This window comes from Trichechus manatus, unplaced genomic scaffold (assembly GCF_000243295.1).
Source record: "Trichechus manatus latirostris isolate Lorelei unplaced genomic scaffold, TriManLat1.0 scaffold00094, whole genome shotgun sequence".
NCBI lineage: Eukaryota > Metazoa > Chordata > Mammalia > Sirenia > Trichechidae > Trichechus > Trichechus manatus.
In genome coordinates this window covers 7,847,819-7,871,154 of record NW_004444030.1, presented here as the reverse complement: position 1 = coordinate 7,871,154, position 23,336 = coordinate 7,847,819, and the positions used below count along the sequence as shown (strand labels likewise).

Genomic DNA, 23,336 nt, shown 5'->3' with positions numbered 1-23,336 from the left:
CAGGTAAATATCTTTCTCGTATTCTCTGCTTTCAGCCAGGATCCATCTGACATCAGCAATGATATCTCTGGTTCCACGTCCTCTTCTGAATCCAGCCTGAATTTCTGGCAGTTCCCTGTCGATATACTGCTGCAGCCACTTTTGAATGATCTTCAGCAAAATTGTACTTGCATGTGATATTAATGATATTGTTTGATAATCTGATCACCGTTCTTGGGAATAGGCATAAATATGGATCTCTTCCAGTTGATTGGCCAGGTAGCTGTCTTCCAAATTTCTTGGCATAGACGAGTGAGCACTTTCAGCGCTGCATCTGTTTGTTGAAACATCTCAGTTGATATTCCGTCAATTCCTGGAGCCTTGTTTTTCACCAATGCCTTCAGTGCAGCTTGGACTTCTTCCTTCAGTACCATCGGTTCCTGATCATATGCTACCTCCTGAAATGGTTGAATGTCGACCAATTCTTTTTAGTATAATGACTCCGTGTATTCCTTCCATCTTCTTTTGATGCCTTCTGTGATGTTTAATATTTTCCGCATAGAATCCTTCACTATTGCAACTCAAGGCTTGAATTTTTTCTTCAGTTCTTTCAGCTTGAGAAATGCCGAGCATGTTCTTCCCTTTTCGTTTTCTATCTCCAACTCTTTGCACAAGACATTAGAATACTTTACTTTGTCTTCTTGAGCCACCCTTGGAAATCTTATGTTCAGTTCTTTTACTTCATCATTTCTTCCTTTTGCTTTGCTCCTCGACATTCAAGAGTAAGTTTGAGAGTCTCTTCTGACATCCATTTTGGTCTTTTCTTTCTTTCCTGTCTTTTTAATGACCTCTTGCTTTCTTCATGTATAATGTCCTTGATGTCATTCCACAACTTGTCTGGTCTTCGGTTATTAGTGTTCAACACGTCAAATCTATCCTTGAGATGATCTCTAAATTCAGATATGCTCAAGGTCGTACTTTGGCTCTCGTGGACTGATTCTAATCTTCTTTAGTTTCAACTTGAACTTGCATATGAGCAACTGACAGTCTGTTCTGCAGTTGGCCCCTAGCCTTGTTCTGACTGATGATATTCAGCTTTTCCATCATCTCTTTCCACAGATGTAGTCGATTTGATTCCTGTGTATTCCATCTGGCGAGGTCCATGTGTATTGTCACCATTTATGTTGGTAAAAAAGGGTATTTGCAATGAAGAAGTTGTTGGTCTTGCAAAATTCTATCATGCAATCTCCGGCATCATTTCTATCACCAAGGCCATATTTTCTAACTACCCATCCTTCTTCTTTGTTTCCAACTTTAGCATTCCAATCACCAGTAATTATCAATGTATCCTGATTGCATGTTCAATCAATTTCAGACTGCAAAAGCAGGTAAAAATCTTCAATTTCTTCATCTTTGTCCTTACTGGTTGGTGCATGAATTTGAATAATAGTCGTATTAACTGGTCTTCCTTGTAGGCGTATGGATATTATCCTATCACTGACAGCACTGTACTTCAGGATAGATCTTGAAATGTTCTTTTTGACAATGAATGCGACACCATTCCTCCTCAAGCTGTCATTTCTGGCATAGTAGACCATATGATTATCCGATTCAGAATGGCCAATACCAGTCCATTTCAGCTCACTGATACCTAAGATATCGATGTTTATGCGTTCCATTACATTTTTGATGATTTCCAATTTTCCGAGATTCATACTTCGTACGTTCCACATTCTGATTATTAATGGACGTTTGCAGCTGTTTCTTCTTATTTTGACTTGTGCCATATCAGCAAATGAAGGGCCCGAAAGCTTAACTCCATCCATGTCATTAAGGTCGACTCTACTTTGGGGAGGCAGCTCTTCCCCAGTTGTCTTCTGAGTGCCTTCAAACCTGGGGGGGTCTCATCTTCCAGCACTATATCAGACAATGTTCCGCTGCTATTCATAAGGTTTTCACTGGCTAATCCTTTTCAGAAGTAGACTGCCATGTCCTTCTTCCTAGTCTGTCTTAGTCTGGAAGCTCAGCTGAAACCTGTCTGCCGTGGGTGACCCTGCTGATATACTGAATACTGGTGGCATAGCTTCCAGCATCACAGCAACACACAAGCCCCCACAGCATGACCAACTGACAGACACTTAATTGTGCTCATGAGGAACCTGTATATGAGGAATATAAATCAAGAAGCAGTTGTTCGGATGAACAAGGGGATACTGCATGGTTTAAAGTCAGGAAAGTTTTGCATCAGGGTTGTATCCTTTCACCAAACCTATTCAGTCTGTATGCTGAGCAAATAATCCCAGAAGCTGGACTATGTGAAGAACGGGGCATCTGGATTGGAGGAAGACCCATTAACACCCTGTGTTACGCAGATGACACAACCTTACTTACTGAAAGTGAAGAGGACTTGAAGCACTTACTGATAAAGATCAAAGACCACAGCCTTCCGTAGGGATTACACCTCAACATAAAGAAAACAAAAATCTTCACAACTCAACCAATAAGCAACATCATGATAAACGGAGAAAAGATTCAAGTTGTCAAGGATTTCATTTTACTTGGATCCACAATCAACACCCATAGAAACAGCAGTCAAGAAATCAAAAGACACATTGCATTGGGCAAATCTGCTGCAAAAGACCTCTTTAAAGTGTTGAAAAGCAAAGATATTACCTTGAAGACTAAGGTGTGCTGACCCAAGCCATGGTATTTTCAGTCAAATCACGTGCATGCGAAAGCTGGACAATGAAAAAGAAGACTGAAGAATTGACGCCTTTGAATTGTGGTGTTGGTGAAGAATATTGAATATACCATGGACTGTCAAAAGAACGAACAAATCTATCTTGGAAGAAGTACAACCAGACTGCTCCTTAGAAGCAAGGATGGCGAGACTATGTCTTACATACTTTGGTCACGTTGTCAGGAGGGATCAGTCCCTGGAGAAGGACATCATGCTTGGTAAGGGAGAGGGTCAGCGAAAAAGAGGAAGACCCTCAATAAGATAGACTGACACAGTGGCTGCAACAATGGTCAAGCATAACAACGACTGTGAGCATGGCGCAGGACCAGGCAGTGTTTCTTTTTGTAATACACAGGGTCGCTATGAGTTGGATCTGACTCGACGGCACCTAACAACAACAACATATTTTCCAAAGATATTGTAGCCTCTCTGAGTCAGCAGCATCCTGCATGTGGCTAACTGGCACTTGGGGTAATGGTGGTGATGAAGATGGTATGTGTCTTCATAGTCCTGGAAAAACTCAATTCTAATACTTCCACAGAAGGAAAATATTATAAGAGTGAAGCATTATAAGGAAAATTCTAACCTCAAAATATTAGTAGCATGAAAAATACTAAATGTCTAGTCTAATACACTGGGAGTCCTAACTGAGCAAAATTGAGTACTCACTTGAATTAGGGGGCCGGGACTCCGGGTATTCACCACCTGCCTGAGTTCTGGGTGACCTGCCCCGAACCTGGAAACCAGACAAAAATCCCAAGAGTTATGATCAATGAGGGAACTTAATCAAGAAACGTAAATCATAAAAATCTACCTAAAATATATACTTTGCCTACCACTTCTTCTTCCCCAGTACATAAACTGAACATAATATCCTAACAATAATAAGGTATGCTTATAAAATGCTTTCTAGTTTCCAGTGTACTTTCTCATATATTATATCATCCAATGCTGTCTGTGCCAAGCTCATTCAGGGTTTGGAAGGTAGGGAAGTAAGCAGTAAAGAAAGACCCTGTGGGGGTCAAGAGTCACAATTCCTTAGACAGCTATACAGTTACTAGGAGTAAAAGTTATCATCTTCTCCCTTGGATTATTATACCATAATGAATAGTCAGCTCCACTAAGAGGAAAGCCAAAGAGAAGAGCAATACAACCTTCTTTTAACCCTGTCTTCATCTAAATTGGAGTCCCTGGGTGGTGCAAACAGTTAAGCGCTCAGCTGCTAACTGAAGGATTGGAGGTCTGAGTCCACCCAGCGGCACCTCGGAAGACAGGCCTGGCAGTCTACTTTGGAAAAATCAGCCATTGAAAACCCTACGGAGCACAGCTCTACTCTGACACACATGGGGCCGCTAAGAGTCAGAATCGACTCAACAGCAACCTTTTTTCCTCTAAATTAAAATCCTTAAGCCAAGCTTCCTCAGGAGTTTGCCTAAGAGAGACGCCACAGAATGAGGATTACCCTCCTTTCTTGTTTCTTCTGGGTCTCCATGGTATGCAGCCGCTCCATGAGGCTGGAGATGCCCTGCTCCAGGCTGTCTATGGTGTGGTGCTGAGGATCGTGGCCACTGAAGCTGTTGCGCAGGCTGCGGAGAGCGTCTCGAACAAGCTGCAGGTCACTGGTCTGAGGGCAAAAACAAGGTGCTATTGGCCTGGTGCAGTGCCATATCATTAACCAGGTCCCAGCCACTGGTTTTGAGATACAGGAGAGAGGTTTCCAGGAAAGATCTTTCACCTTTGCAGGAGTAAGGAGAGTGGTATGAACTGAAGGAAATCTTTCTCCACAAAAGTGGGCCATCTGTTTGCCCACTAATTCTTAGTTTTGGAGATCAAGCATCTCACATCTTTACACACCCACCAGACGCAAGAATTGGGGAACTGGGATATAAAAGGCCTCATCTGTGGGTGATGACTGGGGCACTCTTCTGGTTTCAGCTAGAAGTGGCAGGTCTATACTCAAATCCTAAGAACCTACCCCTCTGTGGGTGATTGAAGCAGCTCCTTTTCCTGCCGTTGGAAGGAGAAAACCATTGCTTTGAGAGTTGTGACTGTTGTAGTTGGTCCCCTATAGCAGTAAGAAGAAATGATGCAAACGAGGGTGAGAATGGTTGCACAACTTAAAAAATGTAATCAGTGTCACTGAATTGTCCATGTAGAAAGGGCTGAATTGGTATATGTTCTGCTGTGTATATTCTCAACAACAACAAAAAATAAAATAAATCATTAAAAAAAAAAAAGAAGAAATGATGCTTATTATAGGCGACATTCCCAAGCCAAGATGTCCTGTCTTATATTTCTTCTTTACATTTACCACCTGACACAGTACATAATTCTTTGTTTAATGTCTCTCTCTATTAAAGCTTCACGAGGGCATGGACTTTTTCCCTTTCACTTCTGTACCCCCAGTACCTGACACCCACTAGGCATTCCATAAGTATTTGTTGACTGCTGAATGAATGAAATGGAAACCCCCAACCTGGCCTCTGCCCTGGCCACTGGAGATCTCACACTCATGAAAAGAGTCAGAAAGCTGCTCCAGCACTACCTGCCTTTGCTTCAGCAATAAAAAAAACAACAGCAACTAATATTTGTTGAGACTGACTCTGTGTCAGATGGACCTAACAGGACTGTGTTTATTTACATGAAGTGTCTCACGTATTCCTCATAATGACACAGAGGACCACTTTCATTTTCCAGGTGAGTCTATTTCTAAGGCTCAAAGGTCAAGCCTCAAGGTTACTTACTTAAGGTCACACAATGGGCAAGTGAGTAAAGCTGGGATTTGAAACCAGATTTTTTTATTCTGGAACCTGCACTCTTAACCCCCTCACCATATAGCCTCCGTAACAAGCCAACCTGTGGCCTTGGTTCAGCCCGGAATCAGAAAAAGAATCTCCTTGTAAATGTGGGAGGAGAACCCAAGTTCCAGGTTACCTCATCTGCCTCTCTTCTCATACAGTGAGCCAAGAGGACATCTTTGTGTTCCAGCTCCCGCTCTAGATCTACCTGCGAAACAGAGACTAAATCAGAAAAGGATTTCTTTGGGCCAAGGGGTCAGCAGCCGAATATGTTTGCACCTGCTGGTAACTGGCCTCAGAGAGTTTCCGGAGTGCTTCTTCCAACTTGGCCTGGTGCTGCTGAAGGAGGCGGTCCTTCTGCCCCAGCTCTTTCTGCAATGGAGATAGAACTTTCAGATATGTGGCAAGAACAAGGACACTGAACAGTTCACCCTTTGTGATGAAATTTCCACCTGAGTAAAGTAGAGCCTCAGGAGAACAGTCCTTTCTTCAAGCTTTAACAAGAAGACATTACATACCATAATAGTCTTACACAGTCCAAAGGATTCTTGGAGAGGTAAGGAGGAAGGGAACTATCATTTGTAGGGGGACCACTAGGTACCATCTGTGCTAGTTAGAGATAAAGGTAAGACTAGAACCAAAGTTTCCCGACTCCAAGCTCTGCACTCCTTCTCCTAGCCATGCTACCTATTCCTCAGGGGTAGTGAATCAAGAGAACACAGAGGAAGATTTCCTTGCAGAAGGCAAAGGAGAGAACAGGTGCCTAAGTGCTCTTTGAGCAACAACAACAATGGGCAACAGTCAAGCTGCTCGTAAAAGGTTAGATGGAGATAATTTCCAAACTGATATCTATTCTTACTTTATATTCTCCCAAAATCCGGTTCCTCTCATCCAGCTTCCTCTGCAAATCCACCTGCAAGAAGGGTAAGAAAGAACTCACTGGCACAGAGGTACTGTCTGCCAACCCTACTAGGATATCACCTACTTAGTAACCAGAGCTGATGTTAGCAGTCACAGTATACAGCACAGAGAGGGCACGGTCATGGTAAAAACACACAGCTTCTCTCCATGTCTTTAGTGAGATAATCACACTGTAGACCAATCAGACTGTAGACCTACAACTTAGCCTCAGCCTCCTAGTGTCCTCAAAATTAAGGAAATGCTCAAGGACCTTCCTGCCCCACGTGGTTTGGGCTTTCACCTAGGAACAGAAATGAGCCCGATGGGGAATAAAACTAATGAGAGCAAGCATCCTAGAACTAAATCTAACAAGACTTTATGCAAATATGTTTCCTATTCTGCTACGGGGACTCTATGAGATGAGTGTTCATTCATTTAACTCACGTTCTGGTTGTGTAGCTCATCTTTGTCCATATTTGCCCTCAGTAGTTCTTGTTTGAGCTGAAGCACAGATGTGTCCTGCTGAGCCAATCTCTGTTGCAAGGCATCCTGGGGAAAAAAAGCATACAAATTATTTCAGTCCCAATTAATCAATCAGCCAGTTATTACTAAAAGCTATTAAACCTTTAAGTGTGTATCCAGCATTAGTTCTGTCAAACTGAGAGACAAAAGGAGTATAAGGGTCTTTCCATAAGGAGCTGAGCAGGGGTTTTTCTGTCCCCCTCCAGGACATTAGCATCTAAAGGAAAATCCTACCCATTGTCCTACCAAGCTGACTGAAATCTGATTTTTACCTCCACTTCATTCCTGACGCAGTTCTACTCTATGAGTCGGAATTGACTTGACGGCAAAGGGTTTGGGTTTTTTGGTTTTATTCCTAATAGCATGGTATGCTAGAGTGAGAATGAGTGGCCTCTGGGATCAGATAGGCCTACATTCAAATTACAAGTGTACCGCTTACTGCTTTGTAAACCTGACCTTGGACAATGCCCTCTCCTTCCTCCCACCTTGGCTTTCCCATCTGTATCCTGGAAATTTAAATATGCAGTTTATATTAGCTCTTTTTCTTCCCACCTCTCTGCCCAGCCCCCATTTCCTAGAGAACTGGACCCTATCCCTGCCTGCCCCCTCTGTTCACATAGAATCCCTGGAATCATTCCCATGCCATCTTCCAGAACCCTGCTCCTGCCCTACTTCCAATGCTTAGTCTGGACCAGGATTGAGATTATGTAGTTCCACTACTTAGAACTGTTCTTAGACTGATGGTTCCTTTTCCCAATTTCCTAAAACTGGTATATCTTACTAGTTTTAGGTTCTTTTTCACTCAGCTTGGGCCCTCTTGGTTCCCACCATGCCTAAGAAAAGGTGAGTGGTAAATACTTACTTGTGAGAGTCAGCTACCACACATTCCTCCAACCATGGTGACTTCAAAGGGAGCTAATGGTCTTGGGCTACTTCTCCCTGTTTCCAGTATATTAGCCCTGACTTTTCTCTCTAGACTGCAAAGTAATGGTGCAAGCTCTGAGAACGTGACAGCCCATTCTCAAATATGCTGCCTGCCATGACGGTATGTGGCAAAGATAGTCTAAGATGTCTCGGAATCAGTAGTTTAGAAGAACATCTCTTAAAGTATGCTCCATGGGATGTAGTAAGTGTTGCATAGGGGGACAAATACTTCTGTGGTTAGTGATTCTCAGTTCTCAGGTCCTTTAATAGGCTGCTATTCCCTGTGATCTTTAAGCCTCTAGGGAATTTCTCAAACTTATTTGACCTTGGAACACTTTTTTTTTTTCTTTAAGTGTCTCAAAGGACTAAGGCTATAGAATACACTTTGGAAAATGCTGCTTAGTTACACTCTAGCCCACGAATGGGAGTGGAGGGAAGAGGGGAAAAGTGGCAGTTTAAGAACATCCTCTTCCACTTCTAGGTACTTATTCAACAGATATACTCCCACTTGGGCAAAACAGAATATATCTAAGGTCATTAGCTGGCGCATGATTTATATTAGCAAAAGATTGGAAATAACCCTAAAAGACCATCAACAGGAGACTAATTAAATAAATTATCATATGTACATATGTTGGAATACTATGTAGTATGTTGTGAGAATTGAATGTAAATATATGTTGAAATTTTTTGAAATAGTTTTATCAGAGCTTTTATGCAGACATAAAAAGACCTAGGAAGGTCTTTATTTACTGAAATAGAATGATCTCCAAAACACACTGCGAAGTAAAAACAACAAGGTGCCAAGTAGTCTTTATAGTTATATTACCATTTGGGTAAAAATGAGGAGAGAAATTACATACACACATATTTCCTGATAATATAATTTGCCTCTAGGATGGAGAACTAGGTGACTGGGGAACAGAGCTGGAAAGAAGACTTTTCACAGTTGATCCTTATGTACTTTTTAACTTTAAACCACTGGAATGTTATTAACTATTCAAAAACTAAGTAAATTTATATTTTTAAAAAAGGACTTTCTGCCCTAGAACTAAAGGGGAGCATTGTACATATACAGACAACCAAGATAGCACAGAGGGAAGTGACAGCACTATGAGTCATTACTACTAGAAGTACGCCTCAGTGAGAAACAAACGTATACTCAACATATTTCACTTCCCACCCAAAAAGCCCTTTCTTTACCAATGGCCCAGAGCCTGTTTAAGGCACCCAGCATCTACACAAGAACTGACTATAGGACCCAACTATCCTCCTAGTACCCACCCTCACCAGCAGATAACTTTACCTCAGAGATTTTATTTAAAGAGTAAAATGTCGTCTTTTTACCTTTATCCCCTGTAAGTTTCTGGCTTCTTGTTTATATTTCAGCAGCTCCTTCTGTAAACCAAATATAGTTAGATCAGATGGTAGCATCTGGGTTGCTTCAGAAGCATTACCTCATTCTGTCTGTAAGAGGACAATACCCAGATGATCATTCCATGAAAAATTACCTGCCTACTGAAGCAGAAAGCAGGTCTGGTAAGCAGTAAAGCTGGCCCGTAGAAACAACAGCAGGGCCCATACCATTCTTCCCTGTGACACCTAGGCTGAACTGCACCCAGGTAGAGAAGAGTCTCGCCAAGAAAGAAGATGCCATACATCTGCAAAGACTTGCTTTCCTATATTCAGCAATCTTTGCTGACAGGAAAACCTAGTCATAATTTAAATCCCTCCACTGAAATATATGATCACATCTTAGTATGTCTACTCCCAATGTCATTAAATAATTATCTCAGTTCTTAATGTTCAGCACAGGGTCTGAGTACTTTTGATTCCTCCAGAAGGTATTGCTCTTTATGGACCAAACAAAAGCACATTTAGCCTAATAATGAAATACTGAGTAATTAGCCTTCCCTTACAAGAGATTCAATATATGTATATGATTGTCACTAGGAAAGATATGTTAGGAGGGGAACACCCATAACCCAGACCTGCTCTCGTCTTTTCCTATTGCATCACACCAACAGTCTGTAATAAACACGTCTAAACTGGGATTTCTAAACTTGGACTCCACAGATGGGCTCAAAAGTTCCTTTATTAAAAATTTCAATCTGTGAACGTGTGCACGCACACTTGCATATTTCTAGCTTTAGTCATATACCTGTGACCCAAATGAAGTTAAGAACCACTGACCTAAAAGAATTCTGGGAAGTATTCTTTTAAAAAAAGACCATATTGATATTAGATCGTTTTTTTTTTCTTTTAATTAAAAAACAAAGCAAAACTATGAAACATTTCAAACATATAGAAAAGTGCAACCAATAATGACATAGACACCTATACCCACAACTAAGATCAAAAAGGAACTACCATTTTGCCACGTTTAGGACAGATCTCTCTCTCTAAATTAAAGGCATAATTACAGATATAGCTAAAGTCCTAACTCTGCCCCTTGCCCCCATTACTGTCCTGAAATTGGTATAATATCCCCATAGTATTTTTGAAAGTATAAAATGTGCATGTCCTGACATACCTTTAGGTCCTGATTCTCCTCCATACTCTGATCCAGACGACTTTGGATTATAATCTGTATTAAGACAAAGAGATGATTATATACTATACTATATGCTGTAAAGTTCAGAGGCCATTCACTCACAAATATTTACTGAATACCTAGGATGCGAGGCTCTGCACCCTGGATACAAAGAAGAACAGGAAACAATCCCCGCCCTAGTGGAATTATATGCCCAGGGTGCTGCATGTACATCAGTATGGATAAAGCTTAGAGTGAGTAAGTGTATGCTGGGTGCAGGGTGAGGAAAGGGGAAGGAGAAATGGCAAGAGGTGAAGCTGGAGAGAAAAACAGTGGCCAGGCCAGCTCATGAAAAGCCAGTGATGGCAATGGGGAACCAATGAAAAGTTGTATGCAAAGGAACGGAAAATGAAATTTGCCTTTAAGGTAAATTACTCCTGAGGTTTTATTTTAAAAAAATGGGTTAGAGGGGGTCAGGAGAGAAATCAGGAAAACCAGTTGGAAGGCCTCTAGAGTACTGGATGACGGTCTGAACTAAGGTAGTGGCTATGAGAATGGAGAAAAATGGATGGAGATATTAAAAATGTAAACTGAGAAAACTCAGTGATTGGATGTAGAGAGAAAAATTAGAAAGAATTGGAGGATAATGCCCAGATTTCTATTTTGGGCATTTAGATAGATAGATAATGATAAGATGTAGAACACACAAAGACAAGTCATTTTGGTGGTCGTGGGAGGAGAGATAAAAGCTGTTTAATTTAGTACACATTGAAATTGAGATGCTTACGGGACATATAAATGCAGATAATCAGCAGGAGGTTATATATTGCACATACAAATCTAGAACTCCATAGGGAGAGCTGAGCTGGAAATAAATATTGGAGAGGCAAAACTGAGTCAGGTGGGAAATGAGTGAAGGCAGATAATTTCCCAGGTGAATGTATAAGAGAAATGAGCCCACAGTGGAACGCTGAGGAGCACCAACATTTAAAGCATAGAAAGAAAGAGATGCTTCTAAAGGAGACATGAATGTAAATTCCACGAGGGTAGAGGGTAGGATATTTAGGTATGTTTTGTTCACTACCATATCCCCAGCACCTTGAAGGAGTTCCTGGCACATACTTGGCACTCAATATCTGTTGACTGACTGAATGAATGACAGAAAGAAACAGTCATCAAAAAGGTAGTAGGAAAAACCAAGAGAATTGGAATAAGGGGAAGAGAGCATTTCAAGAGGCATGGTCAACAGTGTCAAAAGTAAAAAAAAAAGAAAGAAAAAGTTGAATATATAAGCCAGATGATTTAGTGTCCATTCACAAAAGAGGGAGCTCACCAACTGTTCCTCAGGCTTGACTCCTGGTTCACAGAGGGCCAAGGGCCTCTCCTGTTCATCTTCAGGTAAGGATCCATTGAGTAGTAAGGCCTGAATAACCACACAGCAGAAAGAAACTTAATTCCCCATCAGATGACTTAGCTCTGACAATGTTTAATTTTATACTTGAGCCCTGTGATCTTGGAAAACATTGAAGATTAAGAAACCTCCCCCCCTTGGTGTTCTGGAAAAGGGCTTACTGCAAAGAATCACTCTTCCCCATAAGACTTAGATAAGACACACAGATGCCCCCTTGTCTACCTGTGACAAGGTAAACCACAGACCCTCCAAATTCCCATTCTTTGCCTCATAACTGATTAACTGAGCTGCCTATCCTCACTGATCAATCAAAATGCTTGTTAACAGAACTTTGGTTAAGCCTCTCTCCTTCCTCCAGGTCTCTGAACTTTGGCCTACCCCTCAGCCTGAGCCAGCATACAACCCCTCCCTAAAGGCCCTTCCCAGAAAATAGGCCGGCCTCAGTGCAAATCATTCTCTGATCTACTAACTGATCACAAGACACCCTTTCATCCCACTTCCCCACACCCAGTTCTTTCTACCCTTGTCTACACCTCTCTCTCTCTAAAAGAAAAGCCTTTCTGCCCAACTCTTGAGACACTTGCTGATCTTCTGGTCAGAGCATTCTCCCTGGTGCAATAGTCCCTTCTTCTCCTTTTGAATAAAGTCTCTCTTTATTAAGTCTGGATTTGTTTTTTATTTGACAGCTCAGAGTTGGACATGGAGCTCACCCCAAATTGAAATCACAACCCAGCTTCCTCTAGAAATCTCCTTGGCAATTTGATTGGTGGTTTACTGGATGTAGAGAGAAGAATGAGAAAAGATTCAAGGCGGATGGCCAGATTTCTGTTTTGGATACTTAGGTAGATGCATGAAACACAAAAGGACAAGCAGTTTTGGTTGTGGGTGAGGGGAGAAAAAAAGCTGTTTAAATACCTCTATTGCTTAGATGGAGTGCTGGTGGTGCAGTGTTTAAGAGATCAGCTGCTAACCAAAAAAGTTGGCAGTTCAAACCCACCAGCCACTCCTCGGAAACCTTATGGGGCAGTTCTACTCTGTCCTATAGGGTCGACTGCAATGGGTTTGTTTTTGTATTGCTTAGATGGAGCCTCTGGCTAATACAAATGGTAAACACCCTGAGCTGCTAACCGAAAGGTTGGAGGATTGAGTCCACCAACAGGGGCCTTAGAAGAAAGGCCTGGTGGTCTAACTCCAAAAAATCAACCATTGAAAACCCTACGGAGCACAGTTCTACTCTGACACACATGGGGTTGTCATGAGTTGTAACTGACTCGATGGCAACTGGTACTGGTATTGCTTCCAAAAACCTGTTGCCATAGAGTCGATTCTGACTCATAGTCGGACCCTACAGAACAGAGTAGAACTGCCCTATAGGGTTTCCAAGGCTGTAATCGTTAGGGAAGCAGACTGCCACATCTTTCTTCCTTGGAGCGGCTGGTGGGTTTGAACCATCAACCTTTCAGTTAGCAGCCAAGCACTAAACCACTGCACGACCAGGGCTCCTTCTGGTATTGCTTAGATACATCTAATTGCAAATCTGGGGACCATCTGGAATTCTTTTTGCCACGGCCCATGCTCTAGGCCTCTTTCATCTTTTGGGACATACACGAATCCTCTGCTCCAAAGTTCCTTGGCCCCAGAAGAAAATCTAAAAACAAACCTTCCTTTTAGAAGTGACAGAACACACTTCAAACCATAGCTGCTCGGACTGAATTTTACCAGATGGAGAGTGAGCTAAAAGCAGTGTGACATTATCAAGGCTTAGGAAAGTTTATTATAATGAACTATTTGGAATACCACTGACTTGGGTTTGTTTGATTTTTGTTTGTTTTAATAATTCTGCATTTTTACTCCCAAGGCAGCCTAGACAGAACAAGAAGGAAAACATCTATAGAGATGTCCTCATTCATTTCATCTCCCCATACCAGACTTTGTTTTTATTAGAATATCAGTAGTGGTGGGGTGATGGGGGGGAACAGATTTACTGTAAAGCTAAGGAAGCTCAAGCTTTAGAGTCCCTCATTTGTTCTGTTCCCTTCCTAGACCCTACACCTAATATTGTCTTCAGAGTTTTATAATTTATTCTTAAAGAAGGTCCCCCAAATTGCATATGCTGTAGAACCCCCAAAACTTGGATCCACCCCTACAGGTAGGTATTATGAGACCTATCAGCTCAGTGTAAGATTTTTAAAACTGTGTCCCCATTTTATACCATGATTTTGCCACAATTCAATCAAAAGAGAAGAATTACAGAGGTCAAATTCCGTTTCAACAAATATAACACAAATTCTATCACAAATGTTAGTATAAAAAGAACATTTTTCAGTCCAGTCAATGGTTGCTCTACCAAGCACTAATTAATAATTTCATAAACTAAATGTATTTGGTTATGCCATGGGGCTGGGGTGAAGAGTGCAGACATATAAAGAGGCTCAGGGCTGCAGGGAGCTAAGGGAGAGCAGCATTACTGAAATATCAACTCTAATAGCAATTTGTTCACCCAGCTGTAACTAAGGCATACTAAAAAGTCAGAAATCCTGGGTGTAGCTTAGCATGCAACTTGTTCATCAAAGAGTTAAGAAGCCCAGAGGACACTGTGAGCCCTTTTGTATTCTACAATGGAACTGAATTCTCATTGTGATCATGTGGCTGTGAATTAAAATGCCTCTGTTTGCAGGGAATATTAGGATGCTGACTTTCTGCCTGTCAATTCTTTTCTTTTTCTGTCTAATCTGCCCTCGGATTTCTCCCAGACCGAGACATGCAAACCAAACTAAGAGTCAAACTGATGGATATCTGTGTTCATATAATGCAAATTATCCTGGGAAAAACCCGGTTGAGTATAATCCCAAAGTTCTCCAAGGAGTATGTCCTATTAAAGCATAGCTTGAAAAAACATTCCATTAAGGTACTCCTTAATGGAGTCAGAGAAAAGGGATCTAAATGGCCTTACAAGATTGTCGTTTTTAAAATACAGAGCAAATGGAAAATCAACTCTCTCCTAGGGAATGCTTAGGCAGTAAACATTTCTCCAACCCTTCTCAGTTCCTGGGGCATACATTACGCAAATTGTTCTACCACAGCACCAATCTCCTTTTTTCTTTAGGAGCCCTTTGTGTCCCCACCCTGTTGCTGGCTGGCTGGGAGCACGCCCTCCATCGCCTGGCGGCTGCCTGAGCCACACACATAATGTGGGCTTTGTTTACGTGTCCATAAATATTTGACAATTCAGAAGCAGTGCAGTTCCCGGTACAAAGAGGAAGGAATATTCCTAGCAATTTCAGAGTCATCAGCATACTACAAGGGGTCCCCTCAAACAGGGACAGAGAGGGGACCAGGGGGGATCATTCAGGGTGGGAATTATGTCAAGTGGGTCAACCCGTCCCTGAGGGAGACTGGCCAAGCCAGTGCTGCAGGTATAAGAAAAACTGAAGGGCTTTGTTGCTCAAGGAAAACCTCTTCTAGCTGATCAGTATGTCTTGGCATCTACTTGCAAATGCATTAGGAGTGAGCCAAGTCCCTTAGCTGGACTCAAATGGAACCTGGTATGACTAACTAGCTCTTGTTCCTTTCCTGCTGGAGAATTTGTAGGAGAAAACCTCTGACTATTCACAGTGCCATCTTTGGTGAAAGCTGCAATTGCAGGTCTGTTAGCGGCGTACAAGGGAGAAACCCACCTGTGAAGCAGAGAGCCAGAATAAGTCTTTGGTAGGGGTCAATAATGGCTCCTGGGCTTGCTGAAATCTTAAGAGCTGTGCTATAAACAAGAGTCCATCAAGTCCATTTAGGAGTACTCACATATAAGGCATTTTCTGTTCTTTGTGTACCAACTCCTTTTATCTAAACTCCCTGTTCCACTCTGCCCTCATACACAACAAAAATCAGTTTATTTTCAATTGATGAGAGTGATTTAAATATAATAATCAGTACACCAGGACAAACGAAGTACAAGCAAAAGAGCTACCTGTAGTCCTGATATCATTTTCTTTGCTTCCTCCATTTCTTTTTCTAAATGTTCTTGTTGTTCCAAAAGCTGTTCTTCCCATGAGGTCTCCAAGTAGGTTCCTGGGCTCCCTGGTCGCCAGTCTCGGAATACTGGAGAATCTATCTCCTCTACAAAATGACAGCAGGGAGTAGAGTTCATGTTGATGGAAACTGAATTTCCAGCAGAAAGCGTTTACAGGTTCAGGTCACCTGCCTTCTGAACCTGTCCTCCTGACACAAACTGGACTCTCCACTAGGGGGTGTTGTGGGGCATAAAAGAATTGGCTGTCAGGTCCAGGCTCACAGAAGCATCAGTTACCCTGTTAGGGAAATCTATCCTCTTTAGAACCCTTAGGGAGCAATAAGACTCCCTCCTGGGCCAAGTCTTGGTATAAGACACATAGATTTTACTCTTAATTCTCTAGAACTGGGATTTCCAGAGCCTGATTTTACCAGGTACGAAGAGAGGAGTTATCCTGTCAGATGCAATGAACACAAAATTCCTCTTGGTTACTCTGGAGCATTAGAGGGGAGACTTCAATTCAATACTCCTTTGACCATTCAGTCATAACAACGGAACCCCTTGTCGCATATAGCATTGTGTGAGTCACACAAGAAACAAACCATCTAAAGCATACTTGCCCAGGTTGTTAGTCTCTCCCGCTAGTTTTGTTTACTTACCTCTACAGTCTCTTTGCTCTGGTTTCTCATCTATTTTATCCTATCTAACTGTATGCACAGCCATTTCAAATACTTGATGGACAATAACAGGATAAATTCCTTGAGTAAGTTTCTTGATCCATGGAACAAGTATAATCCCTCTGGGTTGTTGTGAAGATCAAATGAGGTAACTTATGTGCACGGCCTGTGGTACGCGGCACAGAGCAGGCACTCAATAAATGCTCTCCGTCTCCCTCCCCAGGGCCCTGGGAATTTCTGACTGACACTCTGGTTCTAATGATGGGCTAACAGGGGTGCAGAGTAAGGAAGAATTTAACTCCAGTTTTTCTTCTGAGGGCTTTAGCGTCACTATACCCTTTACAGGTGAATAAAACTTCATCTAAATCACATGCTTTGCTTCTTCCATACACCCTTCATGTTTATATAAGAAAAAGGAGAGCAGCTGAGACAGATTAAGGAGAACTCAAAGGAGCCCTGGTGGTGCAACAGTTAAGTGCTTGGCTGCTAACTGAAAGGTTGGCAGTTTGAACTCACCCAGTGGCTCCACAGGAGAAAGACCTAGCAATCTGCTCCCATAAAGATTACAGCCTAGAAAACCCTATAGCAGTTCTACTCTGTCACATGGGGTTGCTATGAATCAAAACTGACTCAACGACACCTAACAAGAACAACAAGGAGAAGTCTAAACATAGGGAACTCATGGTCCCTTCTATACCCCCTCATACCAAGCCTGATGTAGACCTGCTCTCTATTGTACGTTCATAGGCACTTCAGCTCATACTATACATTCCTGGCACCAACTATTTGCATAAAACAGGAATAAAAATTGTTTACTTAAGTAAGGCTTCTAACTGTTCCAAAGTCATTTCCTAATTCATAGGCAGCCAGCTGAGGAAGGGCCTGTCTAGGCTGCTGCAAGATTTCTGACAGCTAGGACATCAGAAGTGGCATTCTGCAAGAGGATAGCCACATTAATTAGCCCCAAAGGCATTAGAATCCTCTAGAGCTCACCCTGCATGTATAGACCATAGACAGGGAGAAGGCTAGGGAATTTATAGGTGGATAGTCAGGACTCCCAAACTCTTTAATCTGAGGTCTATTCCCTGAGCCAACTTGGGCAGGCTGATAGACAGTACCTGTTCTGTTCTCTATTCCTTCAGAGGGGATAATCACAAAATCCACCTTCTCCTCTGACTGAGTTATAATGGATTCACTCTTTGCACTGTGGATTGGACTAGGTGAAGTCAGGCTGTGATAGAAGGAAAAGAAAAGAAAAAAAATAGTTATTATGAACGGTTGTTTAGAAGCCAACTTTCATAATTTATCCCAGATACACATTCTTATTTATCTTACTCCTAATGCCTAACACAGCACTTGGCCCACAATAAGAACAAATATTTGCTGAATGAATGAAATGAATTTTGAATGAATGAAATACCCTGGCCTAGGATGTCTTTTCCACACCAAGGCTGCCTTTAAGCCTAATTCATTGAGGAGAGACTCATTCATCAAAAGGATGGGTAATCTAGCATTTAAAGAACTCAAGTTTTGTTTTGTTTTATTTTTAATTCCCATCACCACCAGCTCCACCACCACCACCCCCAGCCTCAGTTCAGTGACTAATAGGAGTATAGGAGTATTTGTCTTAGTAGCTTTGGGAGCTGGAAGGAAATTCTGTTTGCAAAAAAAAAAAAAAAGTCTGTTTCCAACACAGAGATGAGTAGAACCAGGAGAGTGACCATGGCAGATCAGCTCTAGGTTGATCCCAGAGAGGACAGGAAGAAGGGCATTCATAGGGGAGAAATCACTGGAGTGTGTATCATGTCAGGCTAGATAAGGAGAAGGATAATACATCAAAAGCGGAAAGACCTGCTAGAGGATAGTAAAGGCAACAGCCATTTACTTGATTTACTCCCATCAGAGCTATTTATATCTCTGCCAGAGTATGTTCCAACTGTCATCAGAAACCATCTCAACAATTCTTAAGTTCTCAATATGACTGCTATCCTTAGAAGGAATTGCTCAATTTTCAAGGACTCGGAATTTTACATCTCCCCAGCTATAGCAAATCTACAAATCAGGATGGGTATGTGAGGCTGACACTTCCATCTGATAGGGGGAAAGGAGTCTGTCTGAAGAGCCATTTTTCTTTGTGCCGCACCTTGAGAACACGAGCACTGAAACAATCTCAGGGGCTGTGGGGTCTGCAGGCCCAGCCCCCTCTCAGAAATTCTTTCCAAATCCATCACCCAGACAACAGTGGAAGTGTCTAGGATTCACTGACCCACTTAATGTGCCCCTGTAGTCTCCCAGGCTAATCCCACAGCCACCATGATCAAGAGTTAACATTTCATCTTCCTAGAAACCAGTAAAAACCAGAGCCAAGCATAGTGGTGGTAGTCAGAAACTTCAAAACCTCTGAAACAGCCTAAAGACTAGTGTTGCATTCTCCCAGGTGTTTTAAAGGCTTGGTGGGAATGACCTCAACCAGTAACGTGTTCTCTTCCTTATTAGAACCACAGAATTTTTTTTTTTTTTTGTACTATAGAAGAAGGTTTACAGAACAAACTAGCTTCTCATTAAACTATTAGTACACATATTGTTTTGTGACATTGGTTACCAACCCCACAACATGTCAACACTCTCCCCATTACCAGCTTTCCTGTCCCCTCCTGCCTTCTAGTCCTTGCCCCTGGGCTAGTGTGCCCCTTTAGTCTCATTTGTTTTATGGGCCTGTCTAATCTTTGGCTGAAGGGTGAACCTCAGGAGTGACTTCATTACTGAGTTAAAAGAGTGTCCAGGGGCCATACTCTCAGGGTTTCTATAGTCTCTGTCAGAACCAGTAAGTCTGATCTTTTTTTGTAAGTTAGAATTTTGTTCTACATTTTTCTCCAGCTCTGTCCGAGACCCTCTATTGTGATCCCTGTCAGAGCAGTCGATGGTGGTAGTCGGGCACCACCTAGTTGTGCTGGACTCAGTCTGGTGGAGTCTGCAGTACTTGAACACCATAGAATTTTTTAAACAATTTTTTTCTTCTTCAAATTAAAGGAAGTCACTTAACCATCTTACAGATCTACTCTCTGGACTGGCAAGAAGGGCAGGGAGTGGAAAGAAGTATTCTTCAGAAATGGGGATTGCTTTATAGAGCTCTGTTAGCCATCTTTCACAACTAAGGCAATCTGCCTTCCAGGCCAATATGAATTAGCTTCTGGAAAAGCACTCGTCTAAGGTGGTGGTGGTGTTGTTATTGTTGTTAGGTGCTGTTGAGTTGGTTCTGACTCATAGCAACCCTGTGTATAACAGAATGAAACACTGCCCAGCCCTGCACCATCCTCACAATCCTCGCTATGTTTGAACCAACTGTTGCAGCCATTATGTCAATCCACCTCGTTGAGAGTCTTCCTCTTTTTCGCTAATGCTCTACTTTACCAAGCAAGATGTCTTTCTCCGGGGACTGGTCCCTCCTGATAACAAGTCCAAAGTACGTCTTAAGACAAAGTCTTGCCATCCTCGCTTCTAAGGAGCATTCTGGCTATACTTCTTCCAAGACATATGTGTTCGTTCTTCTGGAAGTCCATGGTATATTCAATATTGTTCGCCAAAACCATAATTCAAAGGCATCAATTCTCCTTCAGTCTTCTTTACTCATTGTCCAGCTTTCACATGCATATGAGGGAACTGAAAATACACTATGGCTTAGGCCAGGCAATATGTGTCGGAATCTATTCAGCAGCAACGGCTTTGGTTTTTTGGTATGGGTCGGGCACACCTTAGCTCTAAGAGTACTGTGTCATTTATAAGGAAAATAGATTTATGACTGATCAGACACCTGCCTTCTTACAGAAATGGGGATTCAAGTGCAGAAAGAGGCCTGCAACAGCTGCTCCTCTTTGAAGACAAATAAAACAGCACTTTCTCAGCTGACAAGGTGCTATGGATTACATGTTCCACTGCCTGCTTTTGGCTGGACCACAGTGGCTATGTGTGAGACGAATAGGGGGGCGGTGCTAGTGTGAACTTAGGATGCTGGAAAACTGGTTTCCTAAAAGCATAGCTCTATTTCCACAGACGCATGCCCAGCTCCACCTTCTCCCTCCTAAGTGAGCTGTCTCCCATATAAGGGCAGAAGGAGGCGGATGTCTGGATCTCCAACCCCGTTGGGGGAGTGGCACAGCAGCCAACGGAAAACAACATTTCTTTCTTGAATTGAGGCTGCCAGTCTAAGAGGCCACATAGAGCTAAGACCATGAGACTAGAGGCCAAGTGAAAAGATAAAGCACCTGAGGAATAAAAATCCTGAGGCAACACGTTGTGAGAGGAGGCATCTGCTTGCCTCCCTAAGAAGCACCTCATGGATGAGGAAGGAGCTTTAAATCCTATGCCTCAAGTCAGAGGAAAGTATTTAATGCAATTAATTATAAGGCTTAGACTCCTCCCTGATTAGCTTAAAGGCCCTATTTTATAAACAAGTAATCCCCTACTTGCCATGATAATCCTCTCAGGGGTCAGGGAATGACTGATTCCAAATCGGGTCAGACTGATACGTTTCTTTCCTCCCAAAGGTTTAACATCTCTCCAATTATCAGACAAGCAATCCCCCAGCAAAGATCCTTCCAAATTAGACTGGAGTCAATTTTTAAGAAAATGGGTAACAGGCAATTAGGAAGAGAATCCTGTCCTCTGGGAAGTACCCTCCCTTAGCAGAGACACAGAGTAAAGGGTCCCTCCTTCCCCTATGCTGGCTCAGCTTCCTAACCCCACTGTATGTTATAGTGATCATCCTAGGCCAGCAGCCTGTGGTCTCCAGCGTATTGCGGGCACCCATCCCTGTTTGTCTCTGGCCAACAGCATTCCACAGTCCTGGCCCTGCTCCCCACCCATGCCCCCACCTCCAAAGCCAGTGTGGTCTCAGCTCACCATTTGACTTGTGTCCCTCCCATGGTCCCTCTCTTGGCTCCGGCTTCAGCAAACCTGCTTCCCTGGGTGAAGTGGCAAGCTCAGAGTCACATCGTTCCCAAATTCGGGCATGCCTGTCCACGATGGGGCCCAAAGAACGACTCCACGGGCAAGCTAACTACAGAGCTACTTGTTCCAATCGCGGGAGAAAGCAGGCCGGACAGAGAGCCAGGCGTCTCGCCCCAGAGATGGGGATGCTCCCGCGTCTGAAGCGTGCTGTCCCGGCAGCTCAAGCACTGCAGCAGCCCAGCCTCGGCGGAAGCCGCCACCTCTCGCAGCCTGCCGGTCCCTGGCAGCTGCATCGTGGTCTGTTGGGTCGCGCAGCTCCGGGCATCCCCCTAGGAGGAGGCATCTCAACCCATCTCCAAACGGGAGAAACGGTCCCGGCGGCTTCGGCTCCGCGGTGTAGTCCCCAGGGGCAAGCGTGTGGGTAATCCCAGCTCCGCGGCCGCCTCTCCCCTCCGCTCCTGTCCCCTCCCCTCCCTTCCCAGGCTGTCACACGCTGCCAGGCAGCGCTGGGCTTGGACCCAGCCCGGCGCTCCGCCCGCCAGACCACTGGAGCGCAGGGCAAAGTAAGGGGGGCGAGGGCCGGGGGACAGGGGCGGGGCCTGGGAGCACACAGGGAGCACGCGGATAGGCCGCCGCTCGCGAGAATCACAGGAGGGGTCTGGTGGTCGCTGTTCTGAGAACCCGGCGGCTGAAAACGTTGCTTTCTCTAATCCGACCCCTCCTTCGTGCACACAGAGGTCTGGGTATGTTCACCCCGAATGCGGCTCGGCCCGACTCCCCGCGGGAGGGGGACGCTGGCGGGCAGAGACTCAGGGGCTCCTCCGGAAGCCCGCTGTAAGCCTATCTCCTCCCCCCTTCCCCTCCAGCGTTTCATGTTTTCTTTTTTACCAACTGAGAATCATTTTGCTTGCATACAGTGAGAGGCTGGCCCGAGGTTGACTAGGTTTAGGAAGCAACAGGTGGGCAGGGCCCGGCCAGGTGGCTCAAGGTCAAGGGGGAGGGGGATGAGACAGCAGAGGCTATCTTTCCTGTCATCCGAGTCATTCCGCGTCCTGAGTCACAACCCGAGTCTCCTGGCCTCTTCAGGGGTCACAGAGCCATTAGGTGGGGCTCCCCCTGAGCTGGGAGGGCAGAATATGCCAGGCAGCGGTAGGAAGGCCTCTCCTTCCCCGGGGACTCACTGAGAAAAAAGGGCGCGTGAGGGGTCGGCATTGGATGAAAATGGCAACTTAAAGGAGTGAAAAACAGAAAGGGGAATGCAAACAATTCTCCTCTGACCCCTCTTCTGGAAGACTGTCTTCAGGTCCCTAATCCACACTGTCTCACAGCACCCCGGTCTGAGTCCTGCTGCCTGGGAGGAAGGAAGAAGGTGCTCTCAGGAAGAAATCTAGACTTTTCTCTTTCTCGTTCCCTCTCTCTCTAACTCTGGCAGGCACTATCAGGCTCAGAGGAGTGAAAGGCATGCAGGAAGCAATGGATCTCATTATACAGCCAAACATCCTTTGATTCTGTACCAAGTGATAGTCTAAAAAGCAAGCAAGGAAGAACTACGTAGTTCAGATTCTTGTTAAGGCACACCTATTGCTTAATTGGTATGGGATTTCCTTTTGGGAGATGACAATGTCTTGGAACTAGATAGAGGTGATTGTTGCACAACATGGTGAATGTACTAATGCCTCTGAATTGTACACTTTAAGATGGTTAATGTTTAATTTTATGCTACCTGAATTTTGCCTCAGTAAATAAATTCTTTAAAAAGCACATCTTGATGTTGAAAATCTGAACAGACCCATAACAAGAGAAGAGATTGAAAAGGTAATAAAAAAACTACCCACCAAAAAAAGCCCTGGCCCAGATGGCTTCACTGGAGAATTCTACAAAACATTTACAGAAGAGCTT

At 43.5% G+C, this 23,336-nt stretch overlaps 1 protein-coding gene across 5 annotated transcripts in view; it reads right to left on the bottom strand.

Moving 5' to 3' along the window:
* DIXDC1 (DIX domain containing 1) overlaps positions 1-23,336 on the bottom strand; it is a 100,829-nt gene that overhangs the window by 15,480 nt on the left and 62,013 nt on the right. For 2 of the 5 annotated variants that reach the window (XM_023736976.1, XM_004382502.2), the window contains 12 exons: positions 17,609-17,721; positions 15,772-15,920; positions 11,730-11,819; positions 10,397-10,450; positions 9,211-9,261; positions 6,862-6,966; positions 6,377-6,430; positions 5,797-5,889; positions 5,654-5,725; positions 4,695-4,784; positions 4,182-4,343; positions 3,389-3,455 (listed from right to left, as the gene is read on the bottom strand). In XM_023736976.1, coding sequence (XP_023592744.1) covers positions 3,389-3,455; positions 4,182-4,343; positions 4,695-4,784; positions 5,654-5,725; positions 5,797-5,889; positions 6,377-6,430; positions 6,862-6,966; positions 9,211-9,261; positions 10,397-10,450; positions 11,730-11,819; positions 15,772-15,920; positions 17,609-17,721 — 1,100 coding nt within the window. Of the gene's footprint in view, positions 1-2,680; positions 2,718-3,388; positions 3,456-4,181; positions 4,344-4,694; positions 4,785-5,653; positions 5,726-5,796; positions 5,890-6,376; positions 6,431-6,861; positions 6,967-9,210; positions 9,262-10,396; positions 10,451-11,729; positions 11,820-15,771; positions 15,921-17,608; positions 17,722-21,389; positions 21,844-23,336 lie in introns of those variants that run through there. The other 3 variants (XM_004382503.2, XM_023736978.1, XM_023736977.1) reach the window with 3 other exon arrangements.